This window comes from Danio rerio, chromosome 1, assembly GCF_049306965.1.
Source record: "Danio rerio strain Tuebingen ecotype United States chromosome 1, GRCz12tu, whole genome shotgun sequence".
NCBI classification, from domain to species: domain Eukaryota; kingdom Metazoa; phylum Chordata; class Actinopteri; order Cypriniformes; family Danionidae; genus Danio; species Danio rerio.
The window spans coordinates 585,001-612,993 of NC_133176.1; the positions used below are offsets into that span (position 1 = coordinate 585,001).

The 27,993-nt window shown below is 40.2% G+C and overlaps 2 protein-coding genes across 21 annotated transcripts in view; one reads left to right on the plus strand and one right to left on the minus strand.

Moving 5' to 3' along the window:
* Positions 1-2,190, plus strand: part of tmem255b (transmembrane protein 255B) — an 18,867-nt gene extending 16,677 nt beyond the window's left edge. For 4 of the 17 annotated variants that reach the window (XR_012404820.1, XR_012404853.1, XR_012404860.1 and 1 more), the window contains 2 exons: positions 1-720; positions 982-2,190. The exon at positions 1-720 is cut by the window's left edge and continues 324 nt beyond it. The gene's annotated coding sequence lies outside the window, so the exon portion shown is untranslated. The other 13 variants (XR_012404830.1, XR_012404872.1, XR_012404857.1 and 10 more) reach the window with 7 other exon arrangements.
* Positions 2,191-2,410: 220 nt separating this feature from the next.
* gas6 (growth arrest-specific 6) lies at positions 2,411-27,880 on the minus strand. Of its 4 annotated transcripts, NM_199978.1 has the most exon segments (15): positions 2,411-3,005; positions 5,646-5,853; positions 7,218-7,360; positions 8,224-8,392; positions 8,879-9,043; positions 10,487-10,676; positions 10,807-10,925; positions 13,062-13,183; positions 13,447-13,572; positions 15,625-15,744; positions 19,704-19,826; positions 22,723-22,785; positions 22,865-22,889; positions 27,520-27,680; positions 27,750-27,880. In NM_199978.1, coding segments are annotated over 15 exon segments (1,947 nt in total). In that variant the 5' UTR covers positions 27,811-27,880; the 3' UTR covers positions 2,411-2,853.
* Positions 27,881-27,993: the final 113 nt, after the last annotated feature.

Sequence of the window (27,993 nt, forward strand, 5' to 3'; positions counted from 1 at the left end):
CTGGACCTCAGCTTTTACTTCCTCCTCTTGTGTCTTGGACTCAAGCGTGCTGCTGTTATAGTTGTGTGTACTACTGAGTGCTCAACTGAGCTGTAGTGTGCTTACTGTGCTCATGCCCTACTGAGAACACTAGGTTCTGCTGAGGGGAATACAGTCAGGGTTGTAGACAGGTGTTGTGTGTTAAGAGTTGATCAAATTCAGGGACAGTTTTATGGTATGGGCTGGTTAAAAGCGATGTGTTTACTGGTATTGGTGGGTTGAAGATTGGTTAAGGCATGGGTTGGTTAAGTGTTGGATAAAGTTTGGGACAGGATTAATAGTAAGGATAGGTTAAGGGTCGAGGTTAGGTAAAAGGCTTAGTTGTATGGGTAGCGTAGGGCTGGTTAAGGAACAGTATAGAAGTATGGGTGATTTAGGAACCAGGTTAGAGGTATGGGTAGGTTAGGGGCCAGGTTAGAAGTATGGGTAGGTTAGGGGCCAGGTTAGAGGTATGGGTAGGTTAGGGGCCAGGTTAGAGGTATGGGTAGGTTAGGGGCCAGGTTACAGGTATGGGTAGGTTAGGGACCAGGTTAGAGGTATGGGTAGGTTAGGGGCCAGGTTAGAGGTATGGGTAGGTTAGGGGCCAGGTTAGAGGTATGGGTAGGTTAGGGGCCAGGTTAGAAGTATGGGTAGGCTAGGGGCCAGGTTAGAGGTATGGGTAGGCTAGGGGCCAGGTTAGAGGTATGGGTAGGCTAGGGGCCAGGTTAGAGGTATGGGTAGGTTAGGGGCCAGGTTAGAAGTATGGGTAGGCTAGGGGCCAGGTTAGAGGTATGGGTAGGCTAGGGGCCAGGTTAGAGGTATGGGTAGGCTAGGGGCCAGGTTAGAGGTATGGGTAGGTTAGGGGCCAGGTTAGAGGTATGGGTAGGTTAGGGGCCAGGTTAGAGGTATGGGTAGGCTAGGGGCCAGGTTGGAGGTATGGGTAGGCTAGGGGCCAGGTTACAGGTATGGGTAGGTTAGGGACCAGGTTAGAGGTATGGGTAGGTTAGGGGCCAGGTTAGAGGTATGGGTAGGTTAGGGGCCAGGTTAGAGGTATGGGTAGGTTAGGGACCAGGTTAGAGGTATGGGTAGGTTAGGGGCCAGGTTAGAGGTATGGGTAGGTTAGGGGCCAGGTTAGAGGTATGGGTAGGTTAGGGGCCAGGTTACAGGTATGGGTAGGCTAGGGACCAGGTTACAGGTATGGGTAGGCTAGGGACCAGGTTAGAGGTTTAGGTAGGTAAAGGTTAGATTGAGGATTGTCTAAGGTAAGGAAAAAGGCTAGTGGTCAGGTTAAGGGTTACAGGTTTAGAGATATATGGGCGGGTTTAAGGGCTGAGTAAGGTTAGGGATAGGCCAGTTGTATGGACAGGTTTATGGATGAGTTTTGTTGTTTGTCTAGAGTAAGGTTAGGGCCAGGTTAGCTGGTATGGGTATGTTCATAGGAGGACAAATGTATAGATATAATTATAGATGTTAGTAGTTTTTAATGTAATGACAGTAAGTTATTTTATATATAGCTTATTGTGTGTTTAAATGATAGATTAATCAAAACCCCTGCTAGGAAGTATGAAGTGATCCGTATCAGAATGAAACAAACAAAATCCACTGGGTAATTTAGTCACATCAGATCAATGATTCATGACTATATCAGATTCCTGAATAACATAAATCAGCCATGTGGATGAAACTGCACCATATTAACACATGATGTACAGCAGATCCAGAAGCCAGATTCACTAAACATCAACTATTCAACTGCCAGTTTCTTTTCTTACTAAATTATAGATTTTGTGCTTCCAAAAATTCCTGCAGGTCTTATTTTTTTCCGCCATAAGGTCTTCAAGGTTTCAGGTTTAGAAACTCTTTCCAGTGATTCTGCTTGGAGCAAAGTGTAGGTTTTATAAAAGTGTTAAAACAACACCAGAGAAACACATTCAGGAATTTTTTGTTTTTTTTTTTCATAACATTTTAGCGAAGAAAACTCCTGGCGTGACTGTTCTCTGCCTAGAATTTCTAAAACTATAAATCAAAGCTAAAATCCTCTAGATTTAGAAAGCAAACCCTTTTCCCTGTGCAAATTTGTGTTTTCAGATTTCCGCTGTTCGTCTTTGTCTGTCTGTTCAAGGTTTAACTGCACAAAACCACCGCTCGTCTAATAAAATGTATTTATAGTTTCATCATGATTTTCTCATTCTGTTATATTCAATAAAATGCATGTGGAAACAGACGAGTTTAGTAGAGTTTGAGGAGCAGCCGCAGTGACAGGAACTTGTATTCATTTATTCTTTTGTCAAGAATTGATGAAGACTGAATCCATCATGTTCCTCTATCAGTTTCATTTATATAGTTTTGTTTCTCTGTGAATGTCCATGGATTTAAAAGACAGAATTCAATATAATAATAACAACATTCAACTTTATTTGTCTTCAACAAGCGTTTCAGTCTCACACACAGAGCGAACAAACATGAACAAAAATATAAAACAATTTCAACAATAAAAACAAGATTAAAAAACAAATGAGGGACTAGAAAACCTCCCGCTCAAACTGAACGATAATGATGATGAAGAGCACCTACATCAAGCCTCTCCAGGCCTGTTATGGCGGTTGGGTGTTTTTAGTCCTCTAAAGCATTTTACACTGGCATATGTACAGTTACAGTATTTTACAGCACACTCTCAGTAGCTTGTGTTGGATTGGTCTAATGGAAGCATCAGTGAGTAATACATGAGTGTGTGTGGCGTCTCGGCTGTGCTGTGTTTGTGTGTGTGTTGTGCATCTGGCTTTATTAAGGCCTATAGGAACCGCTCAGTGGATCCAGATGAGGGTAAAGCCGCTGTTATTGCAGTGTGTCCACCAGAGGGCAGGAGTGAGAGCGGATGTCGTTGTGTTTGTGTTGGGCCTCATCCACATCCAGCAGCTGCCCATTCACTCGCACATCCATGCAGCCCGTGAAGAAGGCAGAAACGGGGCTCGACACCAGAGAAACATCTGCACAGACACGCGGAACAACACAATAATGTACATTACCAGCAGCAGATTCTGCTCTAGTTGGAGAATATAACACTGAACTACTGGCCTTCTCAGAAACTGCAGGGGAAAGAGTGATGATACTGCAGTTCAGTGTTCACACAAGTTCAATGTGAAACAGATGAGACTTGTATGAGAATGATGTGAGACTAATAATTATGGTTAGACTAATATGAAACTAGCATAAGACTAATGAGACTAATAATTATCATAGACTAATATGAGACTCATGAAAAACTAATACAAGATTTATGAGAATGATGTGAGACTAAAGTGGAGTGACGAGACTAATATGAGAATGATTTGAGACTAACATAATACTGATACGACTAACATGAAAATAATGTGAGACTAGCATAAGACTGATGAGACTAATACGAGAATGATATGAGACTAATAATTATAATAGACTAATATGAGACTGATGAAAAACTAATACAAGATTTGTGAGAATTAAGTGAGACTATCATAAGACTGATGAGACTAATATAAGAATGATGTGAGACCAATAATCAAAATAGACTAATATGGGACATACAAGAATGATCTGAGACAAACAAGACTGATGAGACTAATATGAGAATGACGTGAGACTAATATTTACGATAGACTAATATGATCTGAGACAAACATAAGACTGATAAGACTAATATGAGACTGATGTGAGACGATAGACTAATATGAGACTCATGAAAATGATCTGAGACAAACAAGACTGATAAGACTAATATGAGACTGATCTGAGATTATAGACTAATATGAGACTCCGGAGAATGATCTGAGACATACATAAGACTGATAAGACTAATATGAGACTGTTGTGAGACGATAGACTAATATGACACTCATGAGAATGATCTGAGACAAACAAGACTGATAAGACTAATATGAGACGATAGACTAATATGAGACTCATGAGAATGATCAGAGACAAACATAAGACTGATGAGACTAATATGAGACTGATGTGAGAAAACAGACTAATATGAGACTCATGAGAATGATCTGAGACAAACATGAGACTGATAAGACTAATATAAGACTGATGTGAGACCAATATTCATGATTGACTAATTTATGGCTCATGAGAATGATCTGAGACAAACTTAGAACTGATGAAACTAATATGAGACTGATGTGAGAAAACAGACTAATATGAGACTCCGGAGAATGATCTGAGACAAACATGAGACTGATGAGACTAATATGAGACTGATGTGAGACTAATATAAGATTTGTAAGAATGATGTGAGACTAACATGAGACTGATGAGACTAATATGAGAATGATGTGAGACTGATGCAAGACTAATAATTGTGAGACTTATATGAGAATGATGTGAGACTAACATAAGGCCAATAAGAGACTAATGTGAGACCAATGAGAGACTAATTTGATGATGTGACATTGATAATTATGAGAACAATATGAGACTGATGAGAAACAGAAATGAAAATGATGTGGGGCTAACATAAAACTAATCAAAAAAGTTAAGTGAGACTGATAAAAGGCTAATATAATACTGATGCAAGATTTAGAGTTATGAGACAAACGTGAGACTGATCAGAGAATAACTATGAGTCTTATGCGAGAATGACGTGAGACTAATGTGAGGCTTATGAGAATCTAATATGATGATGTGAGACTGATAACAATGAGAATAATACAAGAATGATGACAGACTAATATGAGTATGACGTGAGAATAACAATTATGACATACTAATGTGAGCCTGAAGAGAGACTAATACAAGACTAATATGAGAATATGTGAGACTAACATATAACTGATAATAAATATGAGACTGATGAGAGACAAGACTGGTGTAGAACTAATATATGACTAAAATGATACGGCATGTATCTATCATAAGAATATGAGGGACTTGATATGATACTATTGTAACATGAATGTGAGACTGATTTGAGACTGATGGAAGACTAAAGAGACTAACACAGGACTTATTTGAGGCAAACGTAAGACTCTTGGGAATGTAAGAATATGTGGGATTGTTATGACACCATTGCGAGGCTGATTTGAGACCATATGAGACTAATTTGAGACTTATTTGAGACAAATGTCAAACTTTCCGAAACATAAGAACATGTGGGATTGTTATGACAGTATTGCGAGGTGGATGTGAGACTGATTTGAGACCACATGAGACTAATTTGAGATTAATTGAAGGCAAATGTAAGACTTTTGGGAATGTAAGAATATGTGGGATAGTTGTGACACTATTGTGAGATGGATGTGAGACTTATAGGAGACTAAAGAGACTAACACAGGACTTATTTGAGGCAAAAGACTCTTGGGAATGTAATAATATGTGGGATTGTTATGACACCATTGCGAGGCTGATTTGAGACCATATGAGACTAATTTGAGACTTATTTGAGACAAATGTCAAACTTTCGGAAACATAATAATATGTGGGATTGTTATGACACCATTGCGAGGCTGATTTGAGACCATATGAGACTAATTTGAGACTTATTTGAGACAAATGTCAAACTTTCAGAAACATAATAATATGTGGGATTGTTATGACACTATTGCGAGGTGGATGTGAGACCATACCAGACCAATGTGAGACATTACCTGGGATGCCCCCTATGAAGGTGCTGTATGAGGATGTGAGATCCAGAGAGTCAACACCCTCCATCATCTCCATCTGAGCGAGCTGAGCATCCACCTCCAGCACGGAGTCATTGCCGGACATTGTCACATTCACAGTGTGTGTTTGTCCATCGCTGAGGTTTACTGGGACACTGCCCACAACCACATCACCCAACGACACCAGTACATGCTGAGGGTTACAGATCAACAGAAGAGTTTCAGACCAGCAGAACACACCTCACTGCAGCATCTCAAACACACAGATACACACTAGTGAAGGCAGCTTCATCAAACTTCCAAACCTTTAACATTTCTTTTGTTCAAATCAGTGGTTCCAGAGCACACATCAAGTGGACATAACTTCAGTAAAAATGGCTTTGTTATATCAGAAGTGTTTTGAAATATTCAGAAAATGTGATGATTCTCCACTAGGGGGCGATCAGTGTAATCCTATAAAATCCACAATAATCATGCGGCTTCACTCAGATCGCACCCCTGTGGCATCTTTAATAGTCTTTAAGGCTGATAGTTTAGCATGTTTAATAGTTTTTCCCTGACCTCATTTCCATTTATGAGTTTGTAGATGTTTTAATGTATTATGAAAAGGAACATCATTTATTAGTCTCTTGTCTTGTTTAGAATAGCCCACCATAAAACAAACCATATATAAGCCTTGAAAATTGATAAAGAACACATTTAATGTGTGTTAATATTTAATGATGGTATTAGATGATAAGTTAAGTGCATCTATAGGTTACTTTGAATTTAAAGACGACATATTCTGCCCCTTTTACAAGATGTAAAATGCATCTCTGACGTCTCTAGAGTATGTAGATTGTGATGTTGAAGTTAGTGAAGTTTGAGCACACAGATAATGTTCTCCAGCTCTCTGAAAATGACCCCTTCAGGCTTTGATCCTAATTGTGGCGTTTTGGTGACTGTTGCTTTAAATGCAAATGAGATTGTGCTCTGAGAGGACGGAGCTACAAATCTCCTCTTAGTCTATGCTGACATCATCTTCAGCAGCTCAAACACTCTAATGGCGAATGGACAGACGACTGCTTCTCACTCAGGGCTGCTGGACATGCTAATGAGATGGAGAGATGGACACTAGTGGGCGGGGCTTATCCCCTTTGATGACACGTACAAAGGGAGAATGTCAATCACAGTGTTTCTGCAGACTGTTTTCATCTGATTAGAACAAATACACTTCATTACTGTTGACCATTGGAGGCTGCTGGAGATATTCACACTGCTGCAGACACTTCACTGGGGTTTAAAGGGATTTTTGCATAATAGGTCGCCTTTAATATGTACAATATTTAAATAAAATAAATAAATAAATAAAATTTGAAAAAGTCAATTCTAATTGATGTAATGTGTGTTTTTGTTGCATTTACATGGTTTTGACCAGCAGATGTCGCCATGCATTTGCTATTTCGAATGCTCAAAACTGAATCACTTTGCGAAGCAACTAATTAAATCGTTTCAAAGCTCCCATCACTAACACACACACACACACGCAATCACATACACACTCATGCACACACACACCTTGGTCCACTGGAGGGTCCCTGGATGATAGTCGGAGAGAGAGATGGAGAACGGGACTCTGTCCTGACGAACCAGAGCGAACAGAACCCCCATGGAGGATGCGGCACGCAGAGTCACATGAACACTGAGCGTCTGATTGTCTCCTGTGAGGACAATAAAATACATCATTAAAATGATAAACAAGTTATTGATAGACAGATCTGCTACAGGCAGCACGGTGGCACAGTGGGTAGCACAATCGCCTCACAGCAAGAAGGTCTCTGCTTCGAGTCTCGGCTGGGTCAGTTGGTGTTTCTGTGTGGAGTTTGCATGTTCTCCCCGTGTTGGTGTGGGTTTCCTCCGGGTGCTCTGGTTTCCCCCACAGTCCAAACTCATGCGCTATAGGGGAACTGATTAATTAAATTGGCCGTAGTGTATGTGAGTGTGTGCAAGTGTATGGGTGTTTCCCAGTACTGGGTTGCAGATGGAAGGGCATCTGCTGCGTAAAACATATGCTGGAATAGTTGGCGGTTCATTCCGTAAGTCTTAATAAAGGAACTAAGCCAAAAAGAAAATGAATGAATGAATGAATGAAATGTGCTACAAAAACAGTTAATAACACATGCATATGAATGAATATTAAATTAAATTATATTTCAGAATGCACTTGCACACCCCTAACATCAAACAGAAAAATACATTTAAAATCAATTCTAAAATAAAACACTTTATACAAACTAGATATAAATATAAAGCTGCACGTGGATCTTCACCTCCGTCATCCCGACTCATTACAATGGCAAAGGAAAAACGAGGTTATTTCTCTTCCCTCATTGGCAGATTATTTAGCTTGTTTGAAGGAAAAACTCACTTCATCTTAACTCAATATTTCTGAAAACAAGACTTTTTGTTTTGCTTGTCTAGAAAATGCTTCTTGATTTCAGAATTTGGAGATATTTGGATTAGAAACAGATCCAAGACTCTGAGTAAGAGAGCATTATTTGCAGTGTGCACCTCCAGCACTCACCATGGCTGTGGTTGAAGTATGCAAACCCGTGTCCGGGGTAGAAGGCGCTGTGGTCCTCGACGGCGTAACACTGCATGCGTTCATTGTGCCGGATGGTTTCCTGAATGGACGTGTCCTCACCGGTTAACCAGCGCCAGTCCTTCATACAGCCGTCCAGCCGTGGGTTAACCTGGAACACACACACAGATAATAATCACACAGACCCACTACAGTAACTCAGCTCAATCAAAGCACACATGACATCAGAAATGGGGCATCACAGTGGCTCAGTGGTTAGCACTGTGACCTCACAGTAAAAAGGTGGCTGGTTCAAGCCTCGGTTGGTGTTTCTGTGTGGAGTTTGCATGCTCTCCCCGTGTTGGTGTGGGTTTCCTCCGGGTGCTCCGGTTTCCCCCACAGTCCAAACACATGCACTATTGATGAACTACATTGGCCTATAAGTGTGTGTGTATGTGTGAATGAGAGTGTATGGGTGTTTTCCAGTGCTGGGTTGCAGCTGAAATGGCATCCGCTGTGTGAAATATGTGCTGGAATAGTTGGTGGTTCATTCTGCTGTGGCGAGCCCTGATGAATAAGGGACTAAGCCAAAGGAGAATGAATGAATTTGTGATTTGTTCATTGTGTGTGTGTGTGTGTGTGTGTGTGTTAAACTCACTCTGCTGACCAGCCCATCGTCTCTGAAGGGAACTCCCCCCACCGTCAGGTTCAGCTCGTGCATGTTTTTATTCAGAGTGAACAGGTCTCCGTTTACTGCGATCTTCATCACCGCCTCCCTGTCAATCTTAATGACCAGGCTCCGCCCCTGCTCCTCCACCGAGATCTGCACCAATCAGAACATCTCTCAGAACATGCTTCTAATAATATCAAATAAATGGGAAACACTTCACAATAAATGAGCGGGGGGGTTCATATGGTTCGAAAGACCCACCCCTCACTGACAAAGGTCCAGATTTTGGCCAATACATGAGCTCATGTGTCCTATTTTGACTGATATGCCATCTTTAACAGTAAAAATAATCAGTTGAAAAATTCCTTAAGACCAAGCAGAATCTTCTGTTGGCTGACGCTTCCAATCAGTTTTGGCTGATGCAAACAATTATTTCAGTCCAACATTCAGCTGTGCAAGAAAACATACAGACTGACATAAGTGAGGTCATCCTTTGCTACTGTACTGTCTTTAAATAGAGAAATTATTTTACAAGTAACTTTTATTTACTGTTTTAAAATTAATTTGAACACTAATTAGGTTGTTGATGTTATCCGAGAATTTTCAATTTGACTTTTTACAAGAGAAGCTTGATAAATCATGAAGCTGTACATTATTATTATTATTATTATTATTATTGTAATTATTATTTTTATTATTGTTGTAATTATTATTATTATTACTATTATTATTGTTGTAATTATTATTATTATTATTGTAATTATTATTGTAATTATTATTATTATTATTATTATTGTTGTTGTTGTAATTATTATTATTATTGTAATAATAATAATTATTATTATTATTGCTATTATTATTATCATTATTATATTATAATTATTATTATTATTATTATTATCATTATTGTAATTATTATTATAATAATAATAATTATTATTGTAATTATTTTTATTATTATTATTATTATTATTGTAATTATTATTATTATCATTATTATTATTGTTGAAATTATTATTATTTTTATTATTGTAATTATTATTTTTATTATTATTATCATTATTATCATTATTATTATTATTGTAATTATTATTATTATTATTATTATGTCTGAAATTTTGTATTATTCAAATGGCCAAATTCTGATTGAGGAAAGTTGAATGTGCTGCCAAGTTTGCCATTTTCCTAATAAATACCAATAGAGCACAGACTTTAGGAGATTCAAAACATTTTTTTCTAATGGTTGATGTAATACATTAGTATTTTAAAAATGAGCATTTTCTCATATTTCTTTAGTGTAAATCTTTGGGAAATATCTTTTTATACACCAAAAACTGTGGTATGTTGACCATGGAACAAGCTACAGGTAATCCAGCTCAAATTTGTGCTTAAAATGTCACTAAAATGCCTTATTTACATCTCTTAGTTAAACAGAAAATGAGGCGTAGAACTGCAAAAAGGTCATTTTTCCAACACGATATTTACTGCTTGTCTAGAAAATGCTTCTTAATTTAATAATTTTTAGATATTTGGACTAGAAACAATTCAAAAACTCTAAATAAGAGCAGCATTTTTTCGTGACCTCTGACCTCTCACCTTGTGCCACTGCCCGTCGTTGACCTGCGGTCCGCTGCTGGTCACTCGACTCACGACTCCGTACTTCAGCTGCAGCTCCAGTTTCCCATGATGCACCAGCAGAACGATCCAGGAGCTGTTCAAATGTCCACCAGCGAAGAAGATCACGCCCTCGGGGTCAAAGGTCCTGAGGTCAAACTCTGCTGTGAAACTGAGGAGAAAGCACTATCAGTGAAGAGAAGATAGAGAGTGTGAGTGTGTAAGCAAATGTGTTTGAGTGTGTGTGTAAGTATTTGTGTGTCCGTGTGGATATGTGTTTCTGTGTGTGTGTGTTTGCTCACCCAGTCTGAACCCTGCGCCGGAAGCGGAGTCGCACCACAGGAATACCACTGAACATCCGGCCGAGATACAGAGAGCGAGAGTTTCTCCTCATGTCCAGCGGCCGATCCAGACTAATGGACTGAAMMACACACACACACACACACACACACACACACACACACACACACACACACACACACACACACACACACACACACACACACACACACACACACACACACACACACACACACACACACACACACACACACACACACGATAATGTTCAAAGGGTTTGCACTGTAATATGTACAAATATACAGAATTAATCATGTACATTTTAAATAAACACTAAACTAGTAAAATACACACATGTGATATAATTGAGAACAACAGGATACAGCTGTGTTTATACTGGCGGTCTGATGTCGACCCGGTCACTGTTGTACAATCATAACAATATATCATAACATCACATTATTGCAGAGGCTTATCATGATGAAACTGAAGCCAGTCACAGTCCAGTCATGCTTATGACTAAACAAGACAAAACACGAAACAACACAACACAAAAACGACAAAAACTAAACTAAAACTGAAGAAAAATAATAATCAAACAAAACAAAAACAGAGAACAACAAAATGAAATTAATTAATAATAAAAATAAATAAATAAATAAATTAATTAATTAATAAAACAACTGACCTACAGAAAGCAAAAATTAACCACAGTTTAATTAATAAAAGTTTAACTGTGAAAAATGATAAGAAACAATCACCAATGCACCAAAAACATGTTTACTAGACTTTTATATAATCATTTATAACAAAACCACGGCTCATTTTCTAGAGGAATGAGTTAAAAAAAGCACAAAAACAAAGAAATCAAGCAGTGAGATTAAAAGTGTCAATGAAAACTGAAAGTCAGAGAGTCTAAAAGACAGAAACGAAAGTAAAACTAATCAGCAGATAAAAGTGAAAGACAGAGATAATAAACACAACTAAAGCAGTAACTGTGTGTGTGTGTGTGTGTGTGTGTGCGTGTGTGTGTGTGTGTGTGTGTGTGCAGAAAGACTTAACCAAGCTTTTAAATCATACCACTCCAGCATCTTAATTATTAATTACTCTATTTCAGTGATTTGTGTCTTCAGTTATGATTTAGTGTTCCATAAATGTAATTGTTTTTCATTAGTACATCCGAGATTAAAGTTTGTATTTACATTATTTATATTTACTTTGGGCAACACGGTGGCGCAGTGGTTAGCACTGTCGCCTCACAGCAAGAAGGTCGCTGGTTCGAGCCTCAGCTGGGTCAGTTGGTGTTTCTGTGTGGAGTTTGCATGTTCTCCCCGTGTTGGTGTGGGTTTCCTCCAGGTGCTCCGGTTTCCCCCACAGTCCAAACACATGCGCTATAGGGGAACTGTGTAGGCTTAATTGTCCCTAGTGTATGAGTGTGAATGAGTGTGTATGGATGTTTCCCGGAGATGGGTTGCAGCTCGAAGGGCATTCGCTGTGTAAAATATATGCTGGAATATTTGGCGGTTCATTCCACTGTGGCGATCCCTGATCAATAAAGGGACTAAGCCAAAGAAAATGAATGAATGAATGAATATTTACTGTGTATATTTATGAATACATATATATATAAATAAATAAATACACACACACACTATACATAAAATACAAAAATATACAGTATTATAAATATTTATATGTAAACATAGGCAAGTATTTTATACAATATAGTCATGCATATGTTTTAATAAACAAAATTATACACAGTACACACCAATAACAAGTGCATTTTGTAAATATTACCTTTTATTTAGCATGCAATTAATTATAATTAATCATTTGTCAGCGCTACTTCTCATCAAACATGGTAGATTGTAATTTCATTCATTCATTTTCCTTTATACATCAGGGGTTGCCACAGTGAAATGAACCACCAACTTATCCAGCATATGTTTTACACAGCGGATGCCTTTCCAGCTGCAACCCAGTACTGTGAAACACCCATTCACACACAGACTGTGTGGATCAGTTCCTCTATAGCGCATGTGTTTGGACTGTGGGGGAAACCGGAGCACCCGGAGGAAACCCACACCAACACGGGGAGAACATGCAAACTCCACACAGAACCACACACTGACCCAGCCGGGACTCGAACCAAAGACCTTCTTGCTGTGAGGCGACAGCGCTGACCACTGAGACGCCGCTATTATAATTTAGTTTGACTTTTTCCTATAATCTGCTAGTATTGTGTGTTGTTCACCTCACAGCTCCTCATGTCTGAGCTCAGTCTCTTTCCCAGACGACCGTCACAGAAGCAGCGGAAACTTCCAGGCGTGTTCACACACTCCTCCTCACACACGTGCGTCTCACACTCGTCCACATCTGAAAGACAGCAGCAGTGCACACAGCGATTACACACACACACACACACATACAACTATATTAGTTTTAAGAAAGTCTTGTGTAAAAAAAAAACTAATATTCCTCAAATCAAAACAATATTATTTATTACTATTGTTATCATTTTATTATCATATTTTTGAATTTATATTATTTATTAAGTTTTACTCAATTTTTATTGTGCAATTTGAACACACACACACACACGCATCTCCTGAATGTGTATGGTGTTGCTGAAGACTGACCTACACAGCTCCTGCTGATGTTATCATAGATGAAGCCCTCGTCACACAGACACTCCAGTCCACCAATGAGGTTTGAGCAGTGAGCGCTTCCACACACATCAGGAGTCTCCACACACTCGTCCACATCTGCGGAGAACAGCACACACACACTCAGAGAGCTCACGGACACACACTGATCTACCATTGCACACCATACAAAATATACAGTCACTGCACTGCCGGCGCTGCATACACTGAAGACATGACACATTTTTGTCTGCGTCAATAGCCCAGTGGTTCAGTGCACTGACATACAGCACCATAGTGCTCAGGGCGACCCGAGTTTGATTCCCGGCTCAAGGTCCTATGCTCATCCTTCCCCTCTCTCTGCTCCCTATGCTTTCCTGTCTGTCCTCCACTATCACATCCCAATAAAAGGTGAAAAACTACGAAAAAAAGAAATGCCAAATCTTTAACAAGAGAATGAAGCTTTTAAAACCCTAAAAACACCACTATAGTAATTAAAATAATTATAATTGACTATACTAATTCACTGTTGAGGGGAATTCTATAGTTGCTATGGTAACTCAACAACTATAGCAATTAATCTGTTGTGCTGATTCTACAGTTGCTATGGTAACTCAACAACTATCGTAATTAATCTGTTGTGATGATTATACAGTTGCTACGGTAACACAACAACTATTGCAATTAATATGTTGTGGTGATCCTGTAGTTGCTATGGTAAGACAACAATCACAGTAATTGAGCTGTTCTGGTGATTATACAGTTGCTATGGGAACACAACAACTATAATTAATCAGTTGTGGTGATTCTACAGTTGCTATGGTAACACAACAACTACAGTAATTGATATGTTGTGATTCTACAGTTGCTATGGTAACTCAACAACTACAGTAATTGATCTGTTGTGATTCTACAGTTGCTATGGTAACTCAACAACTACAGTAATTGATCTGTTGTGATTCTACAGTTGCTATGGTAACTCAACAACTACAGTAATTGATCTGTTGTGATTCTACAGTTGCTATGGTAACTCAACAACTATCGTAATTAATCTGTTGTGGTGAGTCTGTAGTTGCTATGGTAACACAACAACTAGAGTAATTGGTATGTAGTGGTGATTCTACAGTTGCTATGGTAACACAGTAATTGATCTGTAGTGGTGATTCTACAGTTGCTATGGTAACAACAATGACAGTAATATAAATTCAAAGTTAATTCAAATTTCAAATACAATTTTTACATTTAGTTTGAATTAGATAAAAAAAATTGGAATCTTATGAAAAATATAGAATTTTATGTCTTCTGGGTAAATCCAGCATTAACAGAACATTCAATATTTATACAATAAAAAATTCACCTCCACTATATAACAACAAAAACAAAAATAAACATATATCATAGTGAAATATATACTGTTTGCTTTTTCTGATATAATGTGGTTTTGATGAACATTTTTCATCGAGTCCAAAGTAACTCGAAGTGTAAACGCAGTGCAGAGATATCGGATGCATCATGATGCTTTTAATGATTTACTTCTCAGATATATGACCACAAATAAGACGCTGCTACAGATATGATCATGTTTTTGGTTGTTTTTTGTTTATATTTACGGCAGTTTTGATTCTGAAGAGGAAAGAGCAGCCGTGGATAAAATATCAGGGTTAGTGAATGGCTGAACACGCTGTAATCTGAAACAGTTGCTGCGTCCCCGTAATACATTGTGCAGTGGACATGAATTTGATTAGAACTACAAACTCTGGTAAAAAGTGTAAACAAACTACAAACATGGCGGACATGCAAGACCAACCGTCATGTAAAGAGGCTTTAGTAAGTTGTTTGTTGTTTGAATGATTGCTAATTCATATCTAGCTAACTGGAACATATTTACACCACATTCTCCACGTTGTGGCAGATTAACACACTGCTGCTGCTGAATCTATTGTAGGAAATTAAATATGAATTTATGTGTGAACGAATGATGTTTGGAGATGATTGACAGGGGACGTAACTAAGCAACAGAACAGTCAGTTATTGAAGAAGTAGTGTGTCCCAAAACTTGCAGAATCTTCAGTCACACACACTGAAGTACGGGTTTGTTTGAATCTTTGGAGTCACAGCAGGTGTGTACTTCTATAGTGTTTAGTGTTGAATGTGTTTGACAGCTTCACTCACCCAGACAGCTGTGGTGACCCGACAGCCGGTATCCGTCCTCACAGGAGCATTTATAACTGCCCATAGTGTTGTTACACACGTGCTCACAGCCGCCGTTTCCACTGATGCACTCGTCCACATCTGCAGAACACACACACACACAACTGCAGAGTCAGCCAATCAGCTGGAGCTCGCACTCAGAGGCTGACTCCTAATTGGCTGGAGCTGCGCCGGTGGGCGGAGTCCGGCAGCAGGAGGCTCAGTGTGGAAGAAAGTGGCTCAGAGTTTTCCCCTCTGAGCTGAAGCTGCAGATCTTCATGAATCATCAGAGAGATGAATGCGGCTCTGTGTGAGTCTGGAAGAGCTTCAAACCCAAACACTGACTCACACACACACACACACACACACACACACACACACTGCATTAAACACCAACACAAAACTCTCCAGCATCACTGCTCTGAGTGACGGCGGTGTGGTTGCTAGGGGATCACCAGTTGCTGTGTTTCCATCCACCTACTTTTAATGTGCATGTTGGAATCTTGCATAAAAATACTGCTTAATGGAAATGCCAAGATGAGCAGCTGAATGTGCTTACAGTAGGATAAACCTATCCAATAAAAAGGGGAGGAGCTTCAGATGAAGAGGAGGAGCTTCTGATGAAGAAGAGGAGCTACGGATAAAGGTGAGGGACTTATGATGAATGGGAGGAGCTACTAATAAAGGGAAGGACCTACTGATGAAGAGGAGGAGCTACTGATCAGGTAAAGAAACTTTTGATGAAGGGGGGCTGATGATCAATGGGAGGAGCTACTTTAAAGGGAATGACCTACTAATGAAGGCGAGGAGCTACTGATGAAGGGGAGGAGCCACTGATTAAGTGAAGAAACTTTTGATGAAGGGGAGGGGCTGATAATGAATGGGAGGAGCTACTGATGAAGAGGAGGGGCTGATGATGAACAGGAGGAGCTACTAGTAAAGGGAAGGACCTACTGATGAAGGGGAGGAGCTACACATTAAGTGAGGAAACTTTTGATGAAGGAGAGGGGCTGATGACGAATGGGAGGAGCTACTAAAAAACGGAATGACCTACTAATGAAGGGGAGGAGCTACTGATGAAGAAGAGGGGCTGATGATGAACAGGAGGAGCTACTAATAAAGGGAAGGACCTACTGATGAAGGGGAGGAGCTACACATTAAGTTAATAAACTTTTGATGAAGAGGAGGGGTTGATGAATGGGAGGAGCTACTAAAAAAAGAGGGGCTGATGATGAACGAGAGGAGTTACTAATTAAAAGGAAGGACCTACTGATGAGGGGGGGGGGGGGTTACTAATTAGTTAAAGAAACTTTTGATGAAGGGGAGGGGCTGATGATGAATGGGAAGAGCTATTGATAAGAGGAATGACCTACTAAAGAAGGGGAGGAGCTAATGTTGAAGAGGAGGAGCTACTGATTAAGTGAGGGAACGTTTAATGAAGGGGAGGGGCTGATGATGAAGGGGAGGGGCTACTGGTTAAGTAAAGGAAGTTTTAATGAAGAGGAGGAGCTGATGATGAATGGGAGGAGCTACTAATAAAGGAAAGGACCTAATGATGAAGGGACTGAGCTTCGGATGAAGGGGAGGAGCTACTGATTAAGTGAAGGAATTTTAACGAAGAGGAGAAGATTCTGATTAAGGGGAGGAGCTGATGATGAATGGGAGGAGCTACTAATAGAGGGAAAGACTTACTGATGAAGGGGAGGAGCTACAGATTAAGTGAGGAAACTTTTAATGAAGGGGAGGGGCTGATGACGAATGGAAGGAACTACTAATAAAAGGAAGGACCTAGTTATGAAGGGGAGGAGCTACTGATCAAGTGAATAAACTTTTGATGAAGAGGAGGGGTTGATGAATGGGAGGAGCTACTAAAAAAAGAGGAGGGGCTGATGATGACTGAGAGGAGTTACTAATTAAAAGGAAGGACCTACTGATGAAGGGGGGGGGGGGGGGGGCTACTAATTAGTTAAAGAAACTTTGAATGAAGGGGAGGGGCTGATGATGAAGGGGAGGGGCTACTGGTTAAGTAAAGGAAGTTTTAATGAAGAGGAGGAGCTGATGATGAATGGGAGGAGCTACTAATAAAGGAAAGGACCTAATGATGAAGGGACTGAGCTTCGGATGAAGGGGAGGAGCTACTGATTAAGTGAAGGAATTTTAACGAAGAGGAGAAGATTCTGATTAAGGGGAGGAGCTGATGATGAATGGGAGGAGCTACTAATAGAGGGAAAGACTTACTGATGAAGGGGAGGAGCTACAGATTAAGTGAGGAAACTTTTAATGAAGGGGAGGGGCTGATGACGAATGGAAGGAACTACTAATAAAAGGAAGGACCTAGTTATGAAGGGGAGGAGCTACTGATCAAGTGAATAAACTTTTGATGAAGAGGAGGGGTTGATGAATGGGAGGAGCTACTAAAAAAAGAGGAGGGGCTGATGATGACTGAGAGGAGTTACTAATTAAAAGGAAGGACCTACTGATGAAGGGGGGGGGGGGGGGGCTACTAATTAGTTAAAGAAACTTTGAATGAAGGGGAGGGGCTGATGATGAATGGGAAGAGCTACTGGTTAAGTAAAGGAAGTTTTTATGAAGAGGAGGAGCTGATGATGAATGGGAGGAGCCACTAATAAAGGAAAGGACCTAATGATGAAGGGGCTGATTTCGGATGAGGAGGAGCTACTGATTAAGTGAAGGAATTTTAACGAAGAGGAGAAGATTCTGATTAAGGGGAGGAGCTGATGATGAATGGGAGGAGCTACTAATAGAGGGAAAGACTTACTGATGAAGGGAAGGAGCTACCGATAAAGGTAATGACCTACTAACGAAGGGGCGGAGCTTCTGATGAAGTGAAGGAACTTTTAATTAAGGAGAGCAGATTTTGATTGAGGGGAGGAGCTACTTATAAAGGTATTGACCTACTAACGTAGGGGTGGAGCTAATGATTAAGGGGTGGAGCTCCTGATTAAGGGGAAAGCTTACAGGTACTGCGGGTGGATCCCTTTGTTTATTTTGAGTTGTGTGAGCAAAAATCTCCTACGTACCATGAGTGATTAAGCGTCTCCTGATAAATGTGAATTATTAAATGTGGTTATACTCATCAAAGCTACTGTTTGGTAATTTGGTCTTTTATTTCACTGATTTGGCAACTGTTAAACATCAAGAGGGAAATGATTTGGTAAAAAAGTCAGTGTTCCATTTGGGACGACCCTAAACTGAGTGTATAGTGTGTCATTTGGGATGCAACCACTGCTGCTTTCTTAAGTGAGCAGCACAGCAACTCTACAGGAAGAGTTCAGTTTCAGCAGCACCAGAGGATCTTAACTCAGCAAAGTTTGTCCAGTGCTTATGCTGACTCGACACCGCTGGAGAACATGATGGATGATCTACCGCTGTACCAGAGTTAACTCAAGAGCACATGCAGATTCATAATCAGGCCAGCAGCAGCAGAAGAGAAACGCTGCATCACTGCTTCAGTCTCCAGTGTCTCCATGACATTCACTGCAATGCATCTGGATCAATACATTATTACAGGCACACTCTGTCAGAGGACACGTCCAGATCTCATATATCACCATATAGGTCAAGCCTCAAACTATTCATACCCCTGGAAAAGATACTTTTGATTTAACCAGTTACATTTTTGGCTGGAAATGAGACAAAAAAAGAAGTTTACTTAACCAAATTATAACTTTTAATTACCCTAATTACCCTAGTGAAGCCTTTAAATGTCACTTTAAGCTGTATAGAAGTGTCTTGAAGAATATCTAGTCTAATATTATTTACTGTCATCATGACAAAGAGGAAATAAATCAGTTATTAGAGATGAGTTATTAACACTGTTATGATTAGAGATGTGTAAATCTCCTCTGTTAAACACAAATTGTGGATAAAATACTGAATAATTATAATTTAACAGGAGAGTTCAGGAGACAGGAGACTTCACTTGTATATCATCACATTGCACAGCCCAACATGGAGATCTGAGAGATTAGAAATAGAGACGTCGTCTGAAATTTGAGGCTCTTAGAGATCAAATCTGAAGGCTGACGGTGTGTTTTTACCGTTCTGACACGTGGCGCCGCTCCATCCTGTGAAGCAGTGACAGCGGAATTCGCCCTTTTTGTCCTCGCAGCGCACCGTCCCGTAATGATAGCAGGGGTTCGGGGAACACTGGTCTGGAATGTCTGTGTGAGAGAAAACACAAACACAATGAGACACAAAGTCATTCAGCTTCTCTAATGTGACGCATGAAGAACATAGACACAGTTCAGCCTGAAATTATTCATACCACTGGCAAAATCTGACCTATTAAAGAAAAAAAATAACATTAATGCACATCAGCTCGCCTGTAGTTCCCTGTAAGAATACATCATAAATAATGCAGGAATCCTAAAGGTAACTTTTTTACTTTTTAAACTTTTTAAAGACCTTCTCAGAATATTTTAAGACCTCATCGCCACTTCAAGTACTCATCAAACCTTTAGCTTAATAAACAGCTGTAGTTAAATAAATCAATGGAGCACAACCATGCAACAGAACTCAGATAAGCTCTGAAGAAGCAAAGCTTATAAGAATAAATGACACGGTTGTGTACATCACGTAAAACACATCATGTAAACCATGTAAACCACATCACATAGGAGGAAAATATATATTTTTAAGCAATATTTATGCTTTATTGGAGTCAAACACTTTAGACAACGCTTAAAATTTTGTAAAAATGCGATTAAAACTTTTTAATACCTTTTAAGGGCAGTAATTTCCTCATAATTGATTTATCAAATTTTAATGCATTTTAAGACACCGCGGACACCCTTTTAGGGTTGAGTCGACAGACGATGTCATCATCCATTGCCGATGGCCGATAAACATCACGATGCTGAGCCGGCATCACTATCCTCTGGCCCGTCCCCAACACAGCAGCAACCCGCTCACAAAAACACACACTCAGGAGCATGCACAGAAGTTACAGCATCAAATACGTCATTGACAATTATTCTATTACCCAATCAGTTCTTGATCAAACCCCTATATACACCCGACGTGCACCTTTCAAAAAATGTAACTACAAGTCGCAACGACGGGTAGCGCAAGCTCTGTGATTGGTCAGCTTTGTAGTGCTGACGAGTCTGGGCGGGACCGAGAGCCACGCGGGCCTGATGGAGTGATTGTTTACAAGTGTGGAGTCCCGTGAAGGAGCTCCGGATGGAAAGTTTTGTTTTGTGTTTACCTCATTGTTAAAGTTGTTGCACATACGCCGGTTCCTGCCTCAAAATGAGAGAAAGAACAAAACACCAGCGAAGAAACTTAACACAGAGGAACATTTACACATCACTGCCCACTAGTGTTTCGGAAGTGTTACTGCAGGCCAACAGAGACAGCAGCAGAAGTATAAATGCACAGCTACGCGCGCTGCATGCACCGTTGGTTACGCCGGTCACCTGACGCAGAAGTATTTTACCTGCAGTATCTGACGACTTTAGCATCCCTCCACCACCCCGACACCTCACCTCTTAAGCATTACATTCCCGGGGGAGCGTTCTGGGGCCGGGATAGATACTTCGCTCGAATCCCAACTCCTCTCTATTTCCTGATAAGGGGAATAACTCGAGTTGGGGTGTCTTCCCCGAGCTCAGAGCCCTCTCCCCGGACAACACGCCCGATACGCTGTATTCTGAAACGTTTGCAAGTGTGAACTCATGAATTATCTTAGTTTAAGGTTTAAAAACAGCATTATCGAGTGAGAAATGATCCATGTCCACACTGCAGACTCATCTCGCTTCTCTGAACAGCTCTCATGTGCAAATTCAGTTTGCAGACATTTGTAGTTACAGACATCCATTGTGTGCGTTCTTTAATATTGTCCATATCGATATCAGAATTATATCGTATAGACCGAAATGAAGAAATATATCGTGATATAAATGTTTGCCATGTCGTCCAGCACTACATGTTGTGCTTGTCTAGATAAAGCCTCTGATTCAGAGTGTTCAGATATCTGGACAGACTCTGAGTAAGAGCAGTGTGTTCTGCAGTGCGCGGTCGTGACGGTGTGTGTGTGTGTCCGCTCTTCAGGCTGAATGTCAATGTGTTCTGATGAGTCTGGGATGTGCTTGCTGACGCTGCGCGAGTGTGTGTGTGTGTGTGTGCGTGACAACAGAAGAAGCGCTCAGAGCTGCAGCTTCTGTCTCTCTGACTCAGGATCTGCTGGACACTGAATGACCAAACATAGCACAGCACGAGGCAATGGACCAATCAGCAGAAAGAGAAAAGCAGGACGAGCCTCCAGTAGTCGTCAGAGCAGCGTCATGAGCAGCGTCACACACACACCCACCAGAGGGGCTTCACACACCGGCATTTACTGACGGACGGTCACCAGAATGATGATCAGAGAGAAGATTAATGCCACTGCGTAAAGCTTCATGAAGATATTAATAACTACACAGCTCTGCACACACACACACACACACACACACACACACACACACACACACACACACACACACACACACACACACACACACACACACACACACACACACACACACACATACACACACACACATACACACACACACACACACACACACACACACACACACAGATACTTCATTCTGTCTGATTTATGAGTCATTTCCTTATGGAGACCAAAATAAATAATACACAATAAAATTTACTGGTATTGCTATACTTGTGGGGACATTTGGTGCTCAGTGTAAGGAATATGAGGTACACACACACACACACACACACAAACACATTCACACAGATTCACTCACTCACAAACAAACAAACATACAAACACACACACACACACACACACACTGTTTCTGTTTTGCCAATGAAAATGATTCAAACACAGCCAGAGCAGAACATTTCTGAATGAATTGATTTCTATATGAATCATTTGACTCAATTTGATTTATTTGATTCAATGAGCCAATCAGTAAGACATTGAAATGAATCAGCAGTTTTGAATGAATCACTTTATTACTGAACATAGATTTGTCAATATCACACACTCCTAATGAACAGACAGGTGTGTGTGTGTGTGTGTGTGTGTGTGTGTGTGTGACTCACTGTGAACGCAGGTAATCAAATCCTGTTTCTTCTTCTCTGAATCCCCAAATCTCTCCATACAAGCTGAAAATCAAGGCAAAACACAACAACATCAGCTCAAACCCAACAACAGAACACAGAGAAAGCTGATAAACACACTCACCCTGATACTTGGGGTAGAAATACTCCTATAAAGATAAAAAGAGAAGACATGATTACCCGCTGGACTGATTATCAAGAGTTTAATGGATGTGTGTTGGATATGAAAACACGTGTGTGTGTGTGTGTGTGTGTGTGTGTGTGTGTGTGTGTTTGGCTACGAGTGGTTCACATGAGCTCCTGTCCTGACATGTTCAGCTCATATTTTGCCTTTCATCTGGGTGGATAATGTGTCCCGTCTTGCTTTCTGAAATGGTATGAAGCACACACACACACACACACCAGTACGGGAAGTATTTTAACTTCACTTCAATACATGTTTGAAGTGTCTGTACTTTATTTATTTATTATCTATTTCAGGAAACTTTACCTTCTCCACATCCCCAAGCAGATACTGTATTTTTTTCTCCACTACATCACTGAATGAAGCTCAATAAAAGGTTATTTAGAAGAGGGGAAATCATCACCTGCTCATGGAGCAGACAGTAGTGTTTCATTTGTGAAAGAAAGCTGAGCTGTATCTGTTAACCTGTTTAATTGGGTCAGAAATTGCACTGAACATTTCACTTGTGAATTGGACAGACATCTGTTCACGAGTCTACAGCTCATTGATTCAAATGATTCATTTAGAGTGATTGTCCAGTAAATGATTCACTGATTCAAAATGATCTGTTCACAGCGAGTCTCCAGAACTCACTGATTCAAATAATCGGTTTAGAGTGACTCTCAAATAAATGATTAACTGATTCATATGATCCATTAAGAGTGAATCTCCAGTAAATTATTGACTGATTCAAATGATCTGTTAACAATGAGTCTCTAATAGTGATTCAATGATTCAAACAATCCAATCAGAGAGAGTCTCCGGTAAATTATTTACTGATTCAAATGATCTGTTCAGGTTGAGTCTCCAGTAAATGATTCACTGAATTAAATTGTGTATTCAGAGTGAATCTCCGGTAAAGAACTCATAGATTCAAATGATCTGTTCAGGGTGAGTCTCCAGTAAATGATTCACTGAATTAAATTGTGTATTCAGAATGAATCTCCGGTAAAGAACTCATAGATTCAAATGATCTGTTCAGAGAGATGCTACAGTAAATGATTCACTGAATTAAATTATGTATTCAGAGTGAGTCTTCAGTAAAGTACTCACTGATTCAAATGATCTGTTCAGAGAGTCTCCAGTAAATGATTCACTGAGTCTCAAAGGCTGATTTTTTCCAGCTCTGCAGAGGTGTGGGTGGAGTAAAACTGTGCTAAATCCATCTTTCTCCTCCCTGAAGTCTTCAATACAATCAGACCCGTGACCCCAGTGACCTCTGACCTCCCACATGAGTTCTGAGTTAATGAAGACACATGATGAACAGGTTAGAGTCAGCGGCTTATGCTTAATCAGGTTACTGGTGCACTGCTGACTCACTCACACACACTGCAGAGAGAAATCTGCAGCGTCAGAGAAGCAGCACACGCACACCGCATGTCAATAATGCATGCAGAGACAGAGGAAACCCTGACACGCAGCACGCACACACCATCACATGACCATCAAGGTTATACTATTGAATCTAGGACTAAAACTATTGGTCAGAAATCATTTCTGTGAACTGAAATAAAAATGTCACAATAAATCAATGACTAAAACTAATCAAATAAAACAGCAGTCACTGAAAACCACCAAGATGAAGATAATTAGCATGCATTTATTCACCTGTTATATTGGCTCACACATTGCACTGAACAATTCATTTATGAACTGGAATGACATCTGTACAGGAGTCAACAACTCACTTCAACTCATCTGTTCAGAGTGATTCTCCCAGTAAAGGACTCGCTGATTCAAATGATCCATTCAGAGTGAGGCTCTAGTAAACGATTCACTGATTCAAATGATTCATTCAAAGTGAGTCTCAAGTAAATCATTCATTGAATCAGATGACCCATTCAGAGTGAATCTTATGTAAATCCTTAAATGATTCAAATTATTTGTTCAGAGTGATTCTTCAGTAAAGGACTCACCAGTTCAAATGATCTGTTTAGAGTGAGTCTTAAGTAAATCATTCATTGAATCAAATGATCTTTTCAGATTGATTCTCCAGTAAAAGACTCACTGATTCAAATTATCAGTTCAGAGTGATTCTCCACTAAAGGACTCACCAATTCAAATTATCTGTTCAGAGTGAGTCTCATGTAAATCTTTCAATGAATCAAATGATCAATTCAGAGTGTTTCTCCAGTAAAAGACTCACTGATTCAAATGATCTGTTCAGTGTGAGTCTCAAATAATCATTTATGGAATCAAATGATCTTTTCAGAGTGATTCTCCGGTAAAAGACTCACTGATTCAAATGACCTGTTCAAACTGAATCTTAAGTAAATCCTTAAATGATTCAAATGATCTGTTTAGAGTGATTCTTCAATAAAGGACTCACTGATGCAAATGATTCATTCAGAGTAACACTCCAGTAAATGACTCACCAATTCAAATGATCTGTTCAGTGTGAGTCTCAAGTAATCATTTATTGAAATCAAATGATCTGTTCAGAGTTGTTCTCCTGTAAAAGACTCACTGATTCAAATGATCCATTCAGATTCCTTACTAAAACTGAACCAAAATGACTAAAAGCAAACTAAAACAAAACCAATGATGAAGCGATCTAAAACTAAACTGAAGCGCACAGCAGATGTCAGACACAGCATCACAATAAAACCCAACACTATAATAACCTGTGTGTGCATGAATAAATCAGCTCAGGCTATTAATAGAACGCATTAGAGTGCCAATGTCATCATAATCTTTCCCGCTTCCTAAACATTCCCAAAGTCTGATCCTCATAGAGGGAGCAAACAGGATTAAATGTAATCAGCGCACCGGTGAGATCAGCAGCAGACACGCGCCGCCACGCCGGAATTCATCCTGCATCAAAAACACATTCCAGAACTCGGCTGTCAATCAAACACTGAGACACGCCCCGCAGGGACCAATCAGAGGGCACGCACACCGGCTCATTTGCATATCAGTTCCCGGAGGAGAACAGTGTGTGAGAACTCATGCTGGGTCATTGAGGGAAAGCAGGAATCAGGTGCCAGAATGTCAAAGCAGGACAGAACATCACATTATTATTCTTATAATATTCACAACACTGACTTTCATCCATCCACAGTCACTCACACTGACTCAACAGACATCACTGGACAGAAACATGCCGGGTTATCATAACCTCAAATACAGACAAACACAACATAGGGTTATATATTTATTAGTTTATTATATTTAAATTATAATATCATTTTTAACTCAAGATTTGGGTTCGTTGAGATTCGACCCAATATTGGTTTACAATTTTAGAGTTGATTTTAACCCATGACCTTGATTTATTTTGCAATCTCTCCACATCTGTTACATATTCAAAGCAATGCTGTACTATAATTATGAATATTCATGAGCTGCTGCAGACACAAATCTCTCAATTGGGTGGATTATTTTGGTTCATAAATATGCATGAGTCACACTGAACATCATCAAGTGCACACTAAATAGGGAGAAACTTCCAGTCAAGTAGAATGAGCAGACTATATAGACTATATAGTGAATATCATCAAGTGCACACTAACTAGGGAGAAACTTCCTAGCAAGCAGAATAAGCAGAATATATAGTGAACATCATTAGATGCACACTAACTAGGGTGAAACTTCCTGTCAAACAGAATGAGCAGACTATATAGTGAACATCATTAGATGCACACTAACTAGGGAGAAACTTCCTGTCAAACAGAATGAGCAGACTATATAGTGAACATCATTAGATGCACACTAACTAGGGAGAAACTTCCTGTCAAGCAGAATGAGAAGGCTATATAGTGAACATCATCAAGTGCACACTAAATGGGGAGAAACTTCCTGGCAACCAAAATGAGCAGACTATATAGTGAACATCATCAAGTGCACACTAAATACAGATAAACTCTTGGTCAAGCAGAATGAGCAGACTACATAGTGAAGATCCTCATATGCACACTAACTAGAGAGGAGCTTCTTGTTAATTTCAGACTGACCAGGCTATATAGTGGACATCGAGTCCACACTAACTAGAGAGCAGCTATAGTGAACATCATCGAGTGCAAGCTAACTAGGGAGTAGCTTCCTGTCAAATGCAAAGCAAATAGTGTACATCATCAAATGCACATTAACTATGGAGAAGCTTGTTGACCAGACTATATACTGAGCATCATGTGCACACTAACTAGAGAACAGCTTTCTGTCAAAAGCAAAGTAAGCAGGATAAATAGTGAACCACATCAAGTGCACACTAGCCAGGGAAGCAGCTTTCCGTCAAATGCAAAGCAGATTATGTAGCAAACATAATCGAGTACACACAAGCTAGGGAACAACTTCCTGTCCATTATGTAGTAGTAAACATCATCAAATTCACACTAACTAGAGTGCAACTTTCTGTCAAATGCATAGTAAGTAGACTGCACAGTGAACATCATCGAGTGCACACTAACTTGGAAGCAGCTTCCTTTCAAACGGAAAGTTTACTACACAGAGCACACTACCTAGGGAGCAGCAGGGAGTCGCTGGATGAAGCATTAGCGATGATGCAGTGCTGAATGTATTAGTTATGTCTGAGTTGGTGTAGTTAGTGAGAGTCTCACCGTCTCCGGGTCATTCTCGAACACTTCCCTCGCCTCCTCCTTAGTGCACTTCTCCTCCACACACTCCCTCTCCAGGTGGCCCTGTTTGGTCTCCTCGAACACCTGGTTGGCTCTGCGGGTTCTGCGCAGGAACTGGTGGGCCTGGCGCGAGGACACGGACACTGCGGACGGGACACACTCTCAGACTCGGACCGCTCCGGAGCTCCGGTCGATCGGTGTGCGGTACTTACCGGGAGAGCAGAAGCCCGAACACAGCAGGACGAGGCAGAAGCTCCACACCAGCTCCCTCATGGCGGACAAACTGCGTCAAACTTTCGCTCTTCTGGGTCACAATGATCCCGCACTGAGCGCTGCATTCAACCCAGAGCCCAGCGAGCGAGTCTGTCTGCGGCGCACTCACATTCACACACACTCTCTCTCGCTCGATCTCTCATGCGCGCACACACACACTCTCTCTCTCTCTTTCTTGCTCAA

Excerpts from the sequence above, each read along its gene's own strand:
- gas6 (XM_073917657.1), bottom strand. The coding sequence starts at position 22,780 with ATGGAGAGATTTGGGGATTCAGAGAAGAAGAAACAGGATTTGATTACC. Across the intron at positions 8,393-8,878 it reads ACGATGGGCTGGTCAGCAGA|GTTAACCCACGGCTGGACGG; the intron begins GTGAGTTTAACA and ends TGTGTGTTCCAG. Across the intron at positions 3,006-5,645 it reads CTTCATAGGGGGCATCCCAG|ATGTTTCTCTGGTGTCGAGC; the intron begins GTAATGTCTCAC and ends GTGTCTGTGCAG.